The 14,814-nt window shown below is 41.8% G+C and overlaps 2 protein-coding genes across 2 annotated transcripts; both read left to right on the top strand.

Annotated features, from left to right (window-relative positions):
• The first annotated feature begins 784 nt into the window (after nucleotides 1-784).
• Nucleotides 785-3,749, top strand: LOC307255861 (protein THEM6-like). The gene is made up of 3 exons (XM_080034670.1): nucleotides 785-852; nucleotides 1,575-2,085; nucleotides 2,551-3,749. Exons 2-3 carry the CDS (start codon nucleotides 1,579-1,581, stop codon nucleotides 2,656-2,658), a joined length of 615 nt encoding a protein of 204 aa, XP_079890796.1. The 5' UTR covers nucleotides 785-852; nucleotides 1,575-1,578; the 3' UTR covers nucleotides 2,659-3,749.
• An 899-nt stretch (nucleotides 3,750-4,648) lies between these two features.
• On the top strand, nucleotides 4,649-14,808 carry LOC307255440 (E3 ubiquitin/ISG15 ligase TRIM25-like). Its single transcript, XM_080034122.1, has 14 exons — nucleotides 4,649-5,316; nucleotides 6,742-6,837; nucleotides 6,955-7,188; nucleotides 7,831-7,990; nucleotides 8,092-8,193; nucleotides 8,646-8,744; nucleotides 9,369-9,424; nucleotides 10,287-10,901; nucleotides 11,392-11,478; nucleotides 12,169-12,402; nucleotides 13,238-13,397; nucleotides 13,494-13,544; nucleotides 14,126-14,185; nucleotides 14,281-14,808. The coding sequence occupies exons 1-14, from the start codon at nucleotides 4,708-4,710 to the stop codon at nucleotides 14,805-14,807; spliced, it is 3,090 nt and encodes a 1,029-aa protein (XP_079890248.1). The 5' UTR covers nucleotides 4,649-4,707; the 3' UTR covers nucleotide 14,808.
• Nucleotides 14,809-14,814: the final 6 nt, after the last annotated feature.

Below are 14,814 nucleotides of genomic sequence, written 5' to 3'. Positions count from 1 at the left end.
AAAACAGCTTTACTACTACATAGATACATATCATTTAGAATAAATTGAACTTCAAGGAAAGATATTTCTAATGTGTAGGTGTAACGTTCATTAAACTGCTGCACATCATGCATCGCCATTACTAGGAGTCACCATTGGCCCTCAGGTTATGGCATGTGTACAGGTATTGGGCAGCAAGCTCTGCCATGTCTCCTTCTCCGAGGAATATTTTTAATTTTGAATGATAATTTAATCTTTATCTGTCTTTTTTCCCATTTCTTTCAACCTTACATTACAACAGTTGTATTACCATTCAAACAATAGTCGCAAGGAAATGTAAGTGCTCGAGGAAGTACAGAAACCATTAACAAACAAAATATAATAAACAAGTTAAAATAAATCAAATAAATTACAAATCAACTTCATTACAAAAGACTCTAGGACAAGGACACCTCTTGCACCTTTTTCAAGACGCAAATATTCCTTGGTAATTTCCATGTTTATGTTTTTTTCCCAGTCTATACTCAAATACTCAAGTACTACTCCAGAAAAACATAGAGGCAGGTTTACTAATTGTGCTTCTCTGTATTAATTCCCTTATACTTGTATAATTAGTTTTATACTCAAAAAAGGTTATGAATTTCCAATGTATAGCTCTGGTGGAAAGGTTTGAGTGATTGTATCTCTGGTTGCTGATTAGATCAGAATTTGAAGGAGACGGTTTGATACATACATCTTGGTTATGTAAACACTGGGATGCTGCTGTGAACTGCGTGCGGTGTGTCGTCACAGACCCGGAAATCATGTTCATTCATTCTGCCGGTTTCTTCAAGTTAAGCGCATCCCATGGTAGCACTCTCTTCCAGACGCACGGTGAGTTTTACAGTCTCGAAAACGCAATTCTATAGAGTTTATGGTAATGGATTTTACGTCGACATTGACACCAGTTTAGAAACCCGATTAGAGCGTCGAGAGGTTGGTTTATAGTCTGTCCAAGGCCACTGAGTGTGCTGGTAGCTAACCGCTAAGCTAACAGATTTGTCAGTGACATCAGGTTGAGAGCAGCAGCAGGGGCGGCGTTACGCTTCCTGTTCCTCAAGGTTGAAGTGGATGAACCGGAGTACTACGCTGCTTCCGTACCTTTAGCTGACATATCAAGCGGATGGGTGGTCCATTGCACCAACCACTTGTTTGTCTGCACATCTCCTCTGACATTGATGAGGTCAAATGGTTCCTGCTGATCATTTATATCGTTGCTGTGGTTACATGTCTGCCCGAGTCACGCTTTGCTCAGACAGTATAGATATAATGGCATTTAGCCTACTACCCAGTTATTGATTTTTTTTAATCACCTGCAAACAAAGTCAAGAAAGAATATATCTATTGCAATTAATATGCTCTCTTTTTTTTAGATTAACATTTGCCAGAACAAGAGACACATTCTTCTTTTTTGTTTGTTTGAAAGTAGCCGGTTTTAAGATGTTATATGCTATTGTATTGTAATCAATGGACTGTTTGTATTTCTTGTTAAAAATGTATGAATTTAAAATATGGCAAAATGAAAAGAAAAAAAGATTTTGACTGTGTTGTTCCAGAGAGATGTTCCAGATGCTGCTGGTGCTGGGTGCCCTCCTCCTGCTCTTCTGCAGTGTGGATGTATGGTACTTCCTGCGCGGAGTCCAGGTGTTTGTCCAGTCGTGGTTCCAGCCCCGGATATGGGACATTCTAGCAGAGCAAAGCATCGACGGCACGGTCCTCCCCCACGACTTGGACTACATGGGCCACATGAACAACTCCCGCTACCTGAGGGAGTGTGACTTTGCCCGCTTCCACCATTACATGAGGAACGGACTGTTCATGGCCTCGCACAAACTGGGGGCCAAAATGGTGGTAGGGGCCTCCACCATCCGGTACCGACGGTCCCTGGCCTTCCGCGAGGCTTTTGAGATTCGGACCAAAGTAGTGGGATGGGACGACAAGGCCTTTTACTTGGAGCAGCGCTTCGTGTCCAAGACGGACGGATTTGTCTCAGCGATCATGCTCTGCAGGCAGAACGTGGTGCGCTGCAGTCCAGAGAGCATCATAGAGTTTGTCTGCAAAAGGAAGGTGAGGAGAACAGTATTGGCCCAGCTCATTGATTCATTTGCTGATCAGTATTTCGATTAATCACAATTCTGAATAATGGCCGTTAAAATGTCTTCATTTTCCCAAAACAAAAATCCAAATCATTAAAATGCTCTGTTTACTATTGACTAAAACATAGACAGCAGCTCTGCTGAATTTTCAGTCCATCAAACTGACTGCTTCACTAATTGTCACGTCTCATTTGAACTCCAACTACAGCTTACAATGTCCATTACAAGTTTGTGATGTCTTCAATGTTATGTCACTTTATGTACGAGCAAAAGTTGAAAGATAATCAGTTTTCTATCACAAAATGTTGACATTTTGACATGCCAGAACCTGGGAAATCTTCAGCCTTTGTCTTTAAATGATTATCAGAATATTTTTGCATTACTTACTTGTCCATATAAATAGACTCGGCTAAATACTATTTATGGTTGTGTGCAGATCGTGTGTCCCGAGTTTCCCGAAGACCTGAAACACTGGATTAGCTTCATCACAGCCAGCAGCCAGGCCCTGCGAGCGGAGAGCGGACTGGAGGAGAAGAACAAGTGAAGCCACACCGTGACACCAGTGTAGACCCCACATATCATTTGCACGCACATATACATTCTCAAACACAAACCATAAGAAACATCCTAGAATTTTGGATCAGTCTTACCTGCTGTGTTTTTTTATGACGTAAACAGAAATGCTGAAACTGAAAGACAGCTAAATATGAAAAACTTGAACTTTTAAGGTATTCCATGTTTTGAAACGCGCTGTACTGTCTGCACTGACTGGGATCATATTGAACGTTGTTATCTCAGAAGAAAAGCGACACAAAAACGTAGCTTTTAGACCGGCTTTAAACGTGTTCATTCTCATTTATCAAAAATCTTTTCAACTTCAGATTAGCATGTAGGGCGAAAGTTAATCTTCCAGCAGCATCAATGCATGTTTTGAGAGATACAGAAGAAATTTTACTTGTGCCTGTTTAGTTCTAAAAAAAATCTATTTAAAAGAATTATAGCTTTTTATGAAAAAAATGTAGACATCATGAAGTCATTTAAAGAATGGCATGAAAATGTATTTTAAACCTCCCATCAGCATTTTGCACAAAGTAACACAAGATAGTTGACAAACTGAATTCCTATCAATAATCTGAAAGGGAAAGTTTGATTTTGAGGGATTTTATCATTTTATCTGCACAGTTTTGTTCTTTTAAAGAAGTTATAACAAATGCACTTAAAGGGTGGGATTCATGATTTTTAAGAGAAAGTGAGAAAGTGCTCGAGTCAAAAGGCACTAAAATGATATGAGGTTGCTGGCAACTTTTTAAAAGTCGAGGCACAGTGATCTATCGGATGATGCTTGGTTTTACTTTCCTGGAACCTTCCCCTTAATGCATCACGGCTTTAGTTTGAGACCAAAGTAATGTATTGTTCTGTAAGAAGTGAAGAGGAAACAAAATTATAAACCTGTATCTGTCTAATTTGTTATTTATGTAAATGCAGAGACAACAAATTCCTGTTTAATTTATTTGAGTTTGCAGATTTACATTGCCCATTTATTTTCCACTTATATTATTTATGTTCTACTGAAATGGATTAATGTAACAAACTTTATTTATTGTGTCTGTTAATTATTTAAAGGCATTTTAAATAAAAAATGCATTGTAAACGATGTCTTGGTGGTTTTGGTTTGTCTTTTGAAGTGCTTGTGCAGCAATAACCTGAGCCACTAATTCTCACTAATTATTTACAGCTCATTGCTGCTACTTGATTTGTAGTCACTATGTAAAGTATGTGCTTTAAATTCTTAAAAGATCTCCGCAGGTAGGCAGGTATATTTCTAATCCCATCCTTGGCGTTCAACCTTGTTTCCCTCCTGAGAGGTTTTATTTCTTTTTTTCTTTTCTTTCTTTTCTTTTTTTACAAAAGAGCAAAAGATAGTTATTTGCTTAAATTGGATTGCAGACCTAGAAAAGGCGTCTACTTTTTAATATTAAGCCCATTTCAAATTTCATAACAAACTGTGTTTTTGATTATTAATGGTGTTTCTGAATCCTAAAACCTTCTGATGATTTACAAGATAGCATTATTTAATTGATCTTTATAAAATAGTACAATATGACTTCATTCAGGACACAATGGAAGCTCCATAGTACAGTAAAAAAAATGATAATAATATAGGCCAGTACAAAAAAATCTAGAAATAAATAGACATATTTTCATCTTATTGAAAAATGCAATAAATATGGGGGACGTTTTAAAAAAACATGTTTATTTTCACTAGATAATCTAATTATTTCCAAATTCAGTCTGTTCTCCATTTGAAGAAAACGCTTTAGAAAGGGGATAATTTGTTAATTAAAAGTGATAGTATACTGACAAAGTATACCAAAAGGATCTTTTTTTATTTAGTGATTGTTGGGATAACAGCAAATATAGCCTATGTTACATTATTTTGAAATTAAATGTTTTTTAAAGTTTAAACTTCCGGTGACACGTCTCTCGCCACGCCCCCGCTCCTTCCACTTCCTGTAAACAAAGTAGCAGCTGTCTGTCAGTTGCTTTCCTGCATTTTCCACGTCCTATTCAGCGGTTTATTGTCCTTTTGACGATGGCTCAGGCCGGAGTGGTGTTAGACAAGGACCAGTTTAACTGCTCGATATGTCTGGACGTGTTGAAAGACGCGGTGACTATACCGTGTGGACATAGCTACTGCTCGGACTGCATACACAACTACTGGGACCAGGACGACTACTTAGGGGTGTTCGTGTGCCCGCAGTGTAGGAAGAACTTCAGCCCGAGGCCCCTGCTTGCCAGGAACACAATGCTAGCGGACGTTGTGGAGAAATTCAAAAAGACGGGACTCCAAGAGGCGGCTGCTGCAGCGGTGGTGCCCGTAAACCAAAGTTTCGCCGAGGCGGATGACGTGGGGTGCGACGTGTGTACGGGTAGGAAGAACAAGGCAGTGAAGTCATGTCTGGTGTGTCTGGCCTCCTACTGCGACCTCCATCTGCAGCCTCACTACGAGTCGGCCGCATTCAAGAAGCACAAGCTGGTGTCCGCCTCCAAAAAGCTCCAGGACACGATATGTCCCCGTCACGACAAGCTGCTGGAGGTGTACTGCCGCACCGACAAGCAGTGCATCTGCTACCTGTGTCTGACGGACGAGCACAAGGGCCACGACACGGTGCTGGCCGAGGCCGAAGCACAACACAGACAGGTAGGCTGTTCAAAGCATCTCAAGTTATTCTAGTTTAGTCATTTTTGTATTTATTCCACTGGAGGACCAAACTGTGTTGCTAACTGTCACTTTTTAAGTCTGTCGCTATGGTACGCTGCTGGACCTCGAGTCACAAGTCTCGTTCCATTCATGTGCAGACATGATGTGTAGCCTATTGAATGACAATAGCAGAGCCGGCCCAAGCCTTCAGGGGGCCCTAAGCGAAATATGATTAGGGGGCCCCTCTCCAATGTTAGCGCTGCTGAAACTATAAATCTTTGTTAAATATCATTCACACACCCAGTGTTTTCCGCTAGTGCCTCCACTGTGCGGCTGTGCGAAAATATTAGACAGCCGAGATTCAGACCTTCCTAGGGAGGTCCGGGGGTATGCCCCCCCGGGAGATTTTTTTAACCTTTTTAAAGTGAAATGCATGAATCTGGTGCACTTTGAGAGGAAAATTAAGAGGCTAAATCTGAGAAATTTTGTATGAACAAATAATTTGGAGACACTGGGTCAGATGAATTAGAAGCTATTGAAGAAGGACACATGGATTTTCCATAAAAATATTAATATAAAATAAAATATTATGGGTTGGGCTTTTTCTTTTACGGGACATATTTCTCTGTAATATAGTGAATGCATTTAAATGCAGTGTGAGGAACGAAGCAGAAGAACTCTGTTGTCCAGCTACTGTATCTTTTTTTCCACAGACAAGGCTGACATAGGCTATATAGACTATACACAGTGCATGGGCAACTGAGGGCAGCCTCATTTCCAATTGTTTTTAAATAAACTCAATACACACGGTGTGCATGGACGTGAACGTGACATGATCAGATAATTTCGGATTTCCTCCCAGATGAACTGATTAAATTTTTAGGCTATTAATTATCTAGACCAAAACATTGTATTCCTTTTTTTGCATGATAACTCACATTTGCATAGTATGATGTTAATATCAAACACACAAACTGAAAAAAAAAAAAAAAAAAAAATTTTTTTTTTTTTTTTAGGGGGCCCCCAGGCAGTCGGGGGCCCTAAGCGGCCGCTTAGTTCGCTTATGCCTCGGGCCGGCTCTGGACAATAGCCTGTATGAACCTTGGTCGACCCACGAGGGGAACGAGGAAAATCAATACCACACTGATAACAGGTCTGCACTCATAATTGACTTACAACCAAAGTAAATCTGGCCTAAGCCTACTATAAATCAAATTCTGGGTGCTGTGCAGGCCTGTTATTTCTTATTAATATTTTTGTATATTAGTATTCGTGTAAATCTCATCCATGTTTGATCAATCCAACAACGTTTTCTGTTCTAGACTGGATTAGATGGGCTGGGTGGAAAAATGCAACCCCTAGGACGATCAGATTTATATTTAGGGACTTATACCATTTCCACGTGTTTGTAATGTTTTCCCACAGAGGCAGCTCGGTGACATGAAGCAGAGCTCTCAGCTGAGGATTCAACAAAGGGAAAAGGAGGCCCAGGAGCTGAGACAAGCTATGTTCTCTCTCACTGTAAGTGTCATCACCAGGATTCTGCCGGACATATACATTCTAAAAATATCTCACATCTTCCAGAGTTGTGTGTACATGCTTGTCACATGTCTCCTTGTGCCCCCTCTCCCCCTCCAGCGCTCGGCCCGGGCTGCGTCTGAGGAGAGCGACACGGTCCTCAGTGAACTGATTCGCTCCATAGAGCTGAAGCGCTTCGAGGTCCGGGAGCTGATCAAAGCCCAGGAGAAGAAGGCTGTGGGAGAGGCAGAGCAGCTGCTGCAGAGGATCCACCAGGAGATCGCCGAGCTCAAGAAGAACGACGCAGAACTGGACAAACTGTCCCACGCAGACGACCACATCCACTTCCTCCAGGTAGAGCCTCTCGGATCTATACGACGCAGGCTGGGCTTCTATCGCCCTGCTTTTATGCACATTCTGATAAAGTATTGCGTGAGGTGGTTTGTGACTTATGCTAAAAAGAGTTGGAGATGGAAACACGTTTGTCAAATAAGTTCTGACGTAGAGCACATTTAACACACATTTGCTGTACAGCTGATGCTGTCTCTCCAATACTTATGGCACTCGTGACCATCATGTTGCCATTGCTGCCGCTGTGTGATTCATAATCTCTGTATAATGTCTTTGTTCACGGATGGCAGGAAACATGGCGAATACCAACCTCACTGAAAGGACAGTAACAACTTTTGCAATGTAAACCAATTCCTGCAGACCCCTATATTTATGTTGGTTTTCTGTCTGTTTTTTTGTAACATCTACTTATTCTACTTTTTATTACAGCCATGTTTAGCCTTTACAGCCATCTTCTGACAAAACTAGTGTAGATTATCAGCTCCAACCACTTGATTGAAACGCACCTAATTGGCATTTCTATTTTGGGAACTTTGAAAAGATTCGCTTCACATTTTAGAGGGAAACCCAGCTATCGTCTAGTTTTTCATTGTAGCGTATCTACACACCTGAATCTCTTGTTCTCCCTTCGGTTTGTCGCTCCAGAGTTGTCAGTCAATCCACGCGCCACCTGTGCTGTCAGCTCTGCCTGCAATCACCGTCGACCCAAACCTCACCTTTGGCCCTGTGATGACAGCTGTGTCTGACTTTAAAGGGCTGCTGCAGGAGGTCTGCCAGGGAGGGTTTGTCTGCATCTACGAGAGAGGTACTTATGAAGGGTTTCTATCAAACTGCTTTGTTCATGTGGTACACATTCTTCTGTCGACTCTTGTTTATGTGATGTTTGTCTTTCCCTCTTGTGTGCAGTGAGAGATGTCAGAATTGTTGGTCCTCAAAATCCTGCTGCAGAACCAGACACGGCACAGCTCGGCGCTGGTGAAGCAGCCGTTCAAATGGAAGCTGTAATAGGTGAGGCTGAAAACACCTCTTCATGTCGGTCACAAAGTGTAACGATTTGTTACAGGTGTTTGCCTAGTTAGCAGGGACGCATTTAGCAAAGAATAAGATGTCACTGCAGGTACATTTATGTCTCATCATATTTACAACATTTTGTTTAACGTTGTAGGACTCGTACAACCGAAAAAACCGTCTGTACTGTAGTGATGCATTTAAGAGGTTTCCTTATCCGAATGATCCGTACTGGTGTACAGTAAAGTTTTAAACACCTTGCATTGGAAGTCTTGAATTTAAACCCGTTTGTTTGTGCATCCCATCCTTAACACGTTCCCACGCAGCAAAAACGCCTTACTCAACCTGTTTGTTTGTGGTAGAGTTTTGCTGAACAGGCAAAAATAATTTGTAAAGGGATTATATTTCTCCTTAGACTCTGCAGTAACTGTTTTCCCTCTTTGTCCTCACAGAGATCCCTTCACCTGGACTAGACCAAAGTCCTGGGAACCCTTTCAACCCTTTCCTCAGTCCAGGACCTGCTGTGCCAACCTTCGCCTTCTCACCCTTTGGTAAATGGAGCTGTTATCAAGAAACAAATGTATTTTTAGCTTTTAAGCAGCGTGCAGAGCCCATTTTACATGAGGACGTATCACACGGTATCATTTTAAGTGACAGAAAGGAACAACCGTCAGTTTATATATGCAGCATAATCAGTCGCAGTAGAAAATGTATTTAATTAAATCATGACCAGGCAGTAACATATTTGCGATTTGTAGTGATGGGCGGATGAAGCCTTTGCATTTGTGAATAGAAAAATTTCAAAAACAGCACACAGTGACACCTAGTGGCTCAAAAAACTCATAGCTTCGATTGAGGCACTACAAGGCCTTGCTGACTTAAATAGTTTAAAGTCTTGTGTGCCGTAAAAATAAGTTTTTCCGAAAGTGCTGCATTCGAATGAAAGTTGTTGGGTCATATGTAACATTTAAATACTTTCTTTAAAGTACTGTCCAAAAACCCTAGATAAATAATATCCTAATATGACATTTTACATTTATGATGCACTTTAGGCCCAGTGTCACTGTGGGCTCAGTTTTAGCTGCCAGACTTTCCAAACGGCCAGACTGAATGAAGCGATTTCTGTTTTTTTCTTGAAACCAGGGGACTAATAATTCCCCTTACTGTCTGCTCAGGCTCCAAACTCTCATCAGGATCCAGGCAGAGGGTTCAGCGACGCTCTCACCCCAGGAGAAAATAGACCCGCTGTGGGACTTCAAAAACCATTTCACATGCACCAACACGGACTGAATGTCATTTTACCTCAATGCTCTCCTCTCTTCTTTGCCTCTCACAAGACCTGCACCGACACTCATGTAACATACAGTTCATAATTCATCTGTTGCCTTTTAATTGAATTGGTTTACATCAATCAGCTGTACTAGTATCATCATCATCATCAGTGCAGGTGGTAAGGAAGATGAGGGAAGCATTTCTTAGACCCACACAGATCACCATGACAATGCATTTACTAGTATTAACTACTACATCTTATTTTAGTATTTGCAAAAAGAAATGCCTTGGAATTTACTATGCTTTTTAGTTTTTTTTAACATGACTTTGCTTTTATATATATATATATATATTTGTTTTTTAACCAAAAAACAAACAAACAATAACCTTGCTTTACAGACATGCGTGATGATAATAAATTGTTATATGTGATGTGCTGACATTAAAAAAAAAGCAAACATACTTGTACAAACAAACCTTTTCTCACCGTGGTGTTTATTTATTTGCATGAGGGCTATGTTTACATGTCATTGTACCTTGAACAAATAAGGGCAGCAGGTGTCCGGTCGGTGTAGAAGCCACAGATTGGAAAAACACTGCAGTGCTGTTTTGTAAATTCTAATATGTCAAATATCTCTCACACTTCTTATCTTGATGTAGTGGTTCAACAAAAGGTTACTCCATGCTTTTTCCTGTACCTGGGAGGGGCCTAATTTGCTGGTGGCTTGCTGTGATTGGTGGCCTCAGGGTGCAGACAGACAGCAGGTGAAACTTGAAACACCTGCACACCTGAGAGCCCCTCCCACCTTTGTCCCTTCCAGTTTCTGTTCACTAGTGTGTCGTCGGAAAAAATGGCAGCAGCAGCAGCGACTATTTCTATTGAGGAAGATCAGTTCTGTTGCTCGGTGTGCCTGGAGGTTTTAAGGGACCCGGTGACCATTCCCTGTGGACACAGCTACTGTCTGGACTGCATTGATGACTACTGGAACCGAGCCAAGCAGAAAGGCCTGTACAGCTGCCCTCAGTGCAGGCAGGGCTTCAATCCCAGACCTCTTCTGAGCAGGAACACAGTGCTAGGGGAGGTGGTGGAGCAGTTTCAACAGTCCGGATCTCAAGCCAAAGTGTCCGATGAGGCGAAATGCAGCGTGTGCAAACCGGGGAGAAAAAGCAAAGCTGTCAAATCCTGCCCCGTGTGCTCCGAGTCTTACTGTGCGTCTCACTGGAGAGAGCACGGAGGAGAACGCTGTCATCACGGGAGGGCTCATAAGGCGATCCAAGGTTTAGGTCAGCAGAGAGAAAAGCTTTGCACACAGCACGACAAGGCCCTGAGGCTGTACTGTCGCACCGACCAGCAGTATGTCTGTGTCCAGTGCGTCAAAGAGAGACACAAGGGCCACGACGCAGTCACAGTGGTGGACGAGAGAGCAGCACAACAGGTGGATTTTTTTTATTTTTATTTTTTACTGAAGACGCAGGGATCGTTCATTTAAAATGTTCACATTTGGACAACTTTGATTTACACTTGCATACATTTAATTATTTATTACAACTTCATAATGATAGGTTAATGCTTTAAAACAAAGTTTAAGGTTTTAAAAGATATCTGATTGATTGTATGTTTGTCAGATAAAAACTCATGGTTGGAACTCCTCAGCCTATGATCACATGTTGCTTCACTTAAGTGTAAAGAAACATTGAAACAGAACCTGCATTTGTGTATCTGGTGTTATGGATCATTATAATATGTTGTAACCTTGTTTTAAAGGCTTCGTATTTCAAACATTGCATACAGGGGACTATAAAACTGGTCCTGCAGCAACATCTTGGTGTGCTCTGATGTTAGTGTGTCAGCAACACTTTTCATTTTTGAAAGCCTAAAAGGCACGACACCGTGCAATATTATATTCATCTCTTGAATCCTTTTAGAAAAAACTCCAAGACGCATCTTTGAAGTCTGCGCAGAGATTGAAGGAGAGCGAGAAGGAGCTCAGATATGTTGTCAGATACATCAAGGTGAGTGTATATTCAATTCAAAGAACTTTATTCTTCCGTTAGGAACTTCATATGTGGAGGAGCATCAGGGTACAACAGTACATACAATATACAAACACACACGCACGCGCGCGCACACACACACACACACACACACACACAGCCTAGTGAATAAATAGTAGTACCTCCATAGAGGAGGAGTAATAAATATGTTAAAAAATAGTCCAGAAAAAAATAAAAAATAGATAGAGGAGACAGTTCAAAAAGGGTTTTAGCCATTCAAAAGTCTAATGGATGCCGGGACAAAGCTTGACAGGGCTCGGTTTGTTCTTACTGTAGGGGCTCTGTATCTGCGGCCTGAGGGTAAGAGGCAATACTGGCTGTGTAGAGTGTGTGTGATATCCAAGGTCCTTTTGTTGTAAATGCTGGTGAGTGATTCCTGCTGTTGTAGGTAATATAGGTTATTATTTAAATACGTTGTTCGTTCACACACACACACACACACACACACACACACACACACACACACACACACACACACACACACACACACACACACACACACACACACACACACACACACACACACACACACACACACACACACACACACACACACACACACACACACACACACACACACACACACACACACACACACACACACACACACACAACAAAAGCTAAGAGATAAACTTTTATCGCCCTCAGCACTCCACCGAAGCAGTGGTGGAGGAGAGCGAGAGGATTTTCTCCAAACTGATCCGCGCCATAGAGAAACAGAGCGGTGAGGTGAAGGTGTTGATGAGAGAGCAGGAGCGAGCAGCTGTCAGTCAGGCTGAGCAGCTGCTGGAGAACATCCAGAGGGAGCTGCTGGAGCTGAGGAGGAACCAGGCCGAGCTGGACAAGCTTTCTGCCACTGAAGACCACTTCCAATTTCTTCAGGTAACGGAAAACTAACTTGGACAGTGTTCAGTATAAAGTTTTGGATGTTGGGGCGTAAGCAGAGTCCCATCTGTTTTCAAGGTTGAGGCTTTAAACTAGAGTGAATTGAGCCTTTGCCTGCATACACTTTGTTGGAAAGTTTGAGATTTACATTTTTTTTTCATAAAAGTGATCCATATTAAAGCTCCTCTTGGTAGGCTATTCACATGCAACACCTCATTGTCAATATTTAGTCCTCCTTGGAAATTAGCCTACATAGTTAAAGGTGGAGTCAGCGATTCTGGAGAATGCTTGTTGTCGAAGTCCCTTTTTGTCAAAATCAGCAAATTCTCCTCATGATCCGCTACTGTGTGTACCCAGAAAACCCCATTGTAAATGCACATCCTAGGCTCTGTAAACGGGCATGTTGCTAGCTACGGTGTGCCCCTTTGTTTACATGCCGGTTTACAGAGCCTAGGTTGTGTATTAGTGCCAGATTCTTTTCAGCGCAAAACAAAGACACACAAGTGCAGACAGATAGTGGATCTTAAGGACATATTCACTGATTTGACATGTCAGTTTGAACAGAATCTCTGACTCCACCTTTTATACATCAGTAATCGACAAGTATATATTTCCTAGTATACATAACGACAGCTGTGAGGTGATGCCATGTAGGCCTACTCATTCACTCTGCACTGTTTATTGAGGTGAAGATAAATTATGGAATATATAACAAGGCAAAGTAATGCAATATCCTCCATGCTTCCAGACAAAACATTTCATTGACCCACTTTGTGATTCCCCTGTCAAATACCTTCCTTTGATTTTTTTGTTGTGATGCATGTCGCTGCAGAAGTGCAAGTCTCTTCACTTCCCTACAAAGACTGTGGAGATGCCCGACACTGATGCGCTTCAGTATTTGATGTATAAAAGCATGAGAGGAGCCCTGGCTCAACTCAAAGACAGTCTGAATGAAACACTTGAAAGAGAATTCAACAAGATCTCTGATAAGGGTATGATTATTTTACAACTGATTACCATTAAAACATTATTTTTTTTGGAATTTGTGAGCAGTAAAAACGAACTTCTTGCTCGTCTGTATTTTCCAGTTATTTCTCTGAAGGAAACCAGCAATCAAACTCCCCCTGAAAAGACTAAAGGTATGATGCCATTTGTTTAGTGGTGTGCCCATGTACTAAACATTTGGTTACAGCGATTATAGATTATAGGTATTTCAAACTTCAGGTTGCACCACCGTTTTTAAATGTTGATCAAGCCAAAAAATACACACAAAAAGAAAAAACAGGATTTTGTAATGTGTCCCAAGCAGCTTGTATTTACTCAGTGTAGAGCCTGTCCCCGAGGCTATTAGTGTTTCTAGCTCCTGTTAAGTGTCAAAACATCATTTGCAAATATGAAATATTTGTATTATTTTCACTATTTACTAGCTCTATCAGTGCTGTTTATTTTCATGTCTTATAATAAACATGGATATGGAATCTTTTAGCATGATATCGTGTACAAAGCCATCAAGTGCATATTTAAGACACTTTACCCAATAAGGCAGCTTGGAAAAATTAAAAAAGCCACCGGACTGTTTTTGGAAGTAATTTCAGCTTTAGCTATACCTGTTCTCTCTCGAGTGTAAAACCCCTTGAATGAGATTACCTGTAGAAAGTTAATTTCACCTTCAGATACAGATTACAATTTTATTCTGTGTTTAACTTCCTCTACCTCATAGCCAAAGACTCTGAAATACCATACAACTCGGAGCCAAAGACCAGAGCGGATTTTCTACATTGTGAGTACAATTATTCAATAAAGCTTATACTACCGTCTACCGAAATCCATTTCTTTTTAGTCCGTATTTGACAAGGCGAATCTCCTGTGTACCAGATTACAACGATTTAAGCCTGGACCCGAACACAGCCAACCCTTATCTGAGCTTCTCTGACAGTCGTAGAGGGGTGACCACACGCTCAGAGGCCCAGCCGTACCCAGAGCACCCGTCACGCTTCAGCAGCTGGGCTCAGGTGCTGTGCAGGGCGGGCATGGCAGGCCGCTGCTACTGGGAGGTAGAGTGGGCCGGTAATGGAGGGGTTTCCATCGGAGTCTGCTACAAAAACATGGGCAGGACCGGAGCAGGGAGCGACTGTAAGCTAGGACACAACTGTAAATCCTGGAGCCTGGACTGCTCTCCCTCAGGATGTTCATTTCAGCACAACAAAGAGAGCGTCACCATCACGGCTCCGTGTGGCAGCAGGATAGGAGTGTATCTGGACTTCAGAGGCGGGTCTTTGTCTTTCTATAATGTCTCCGATTCGATGGTGTTGCTCCATAAAGTCAAGACTACGTTCTCTCAGCCTGTGTACCCAGGGTTTTGGGTGGGGTTGGGCTCTGCTTTGAAGCTGTGCTCTCTTTAAAGTGACA

Source organism: Ammodytes marinus (genome assembly GCF_949987685.1).
Source record: "Ammodytes marinus genome assembly, chromosome: 9".
In the NCBI taxonomy this organism is placed as follows: Eukaryota; Metazoa; Chordata; class Actinopteri; order Uranoscopiformes; family Ammodytidae; genus Ammodytes; species Ammodytes marinus.
This window is presented reverse-complemented; position numbering and strand designations above follow the sequence as displayed.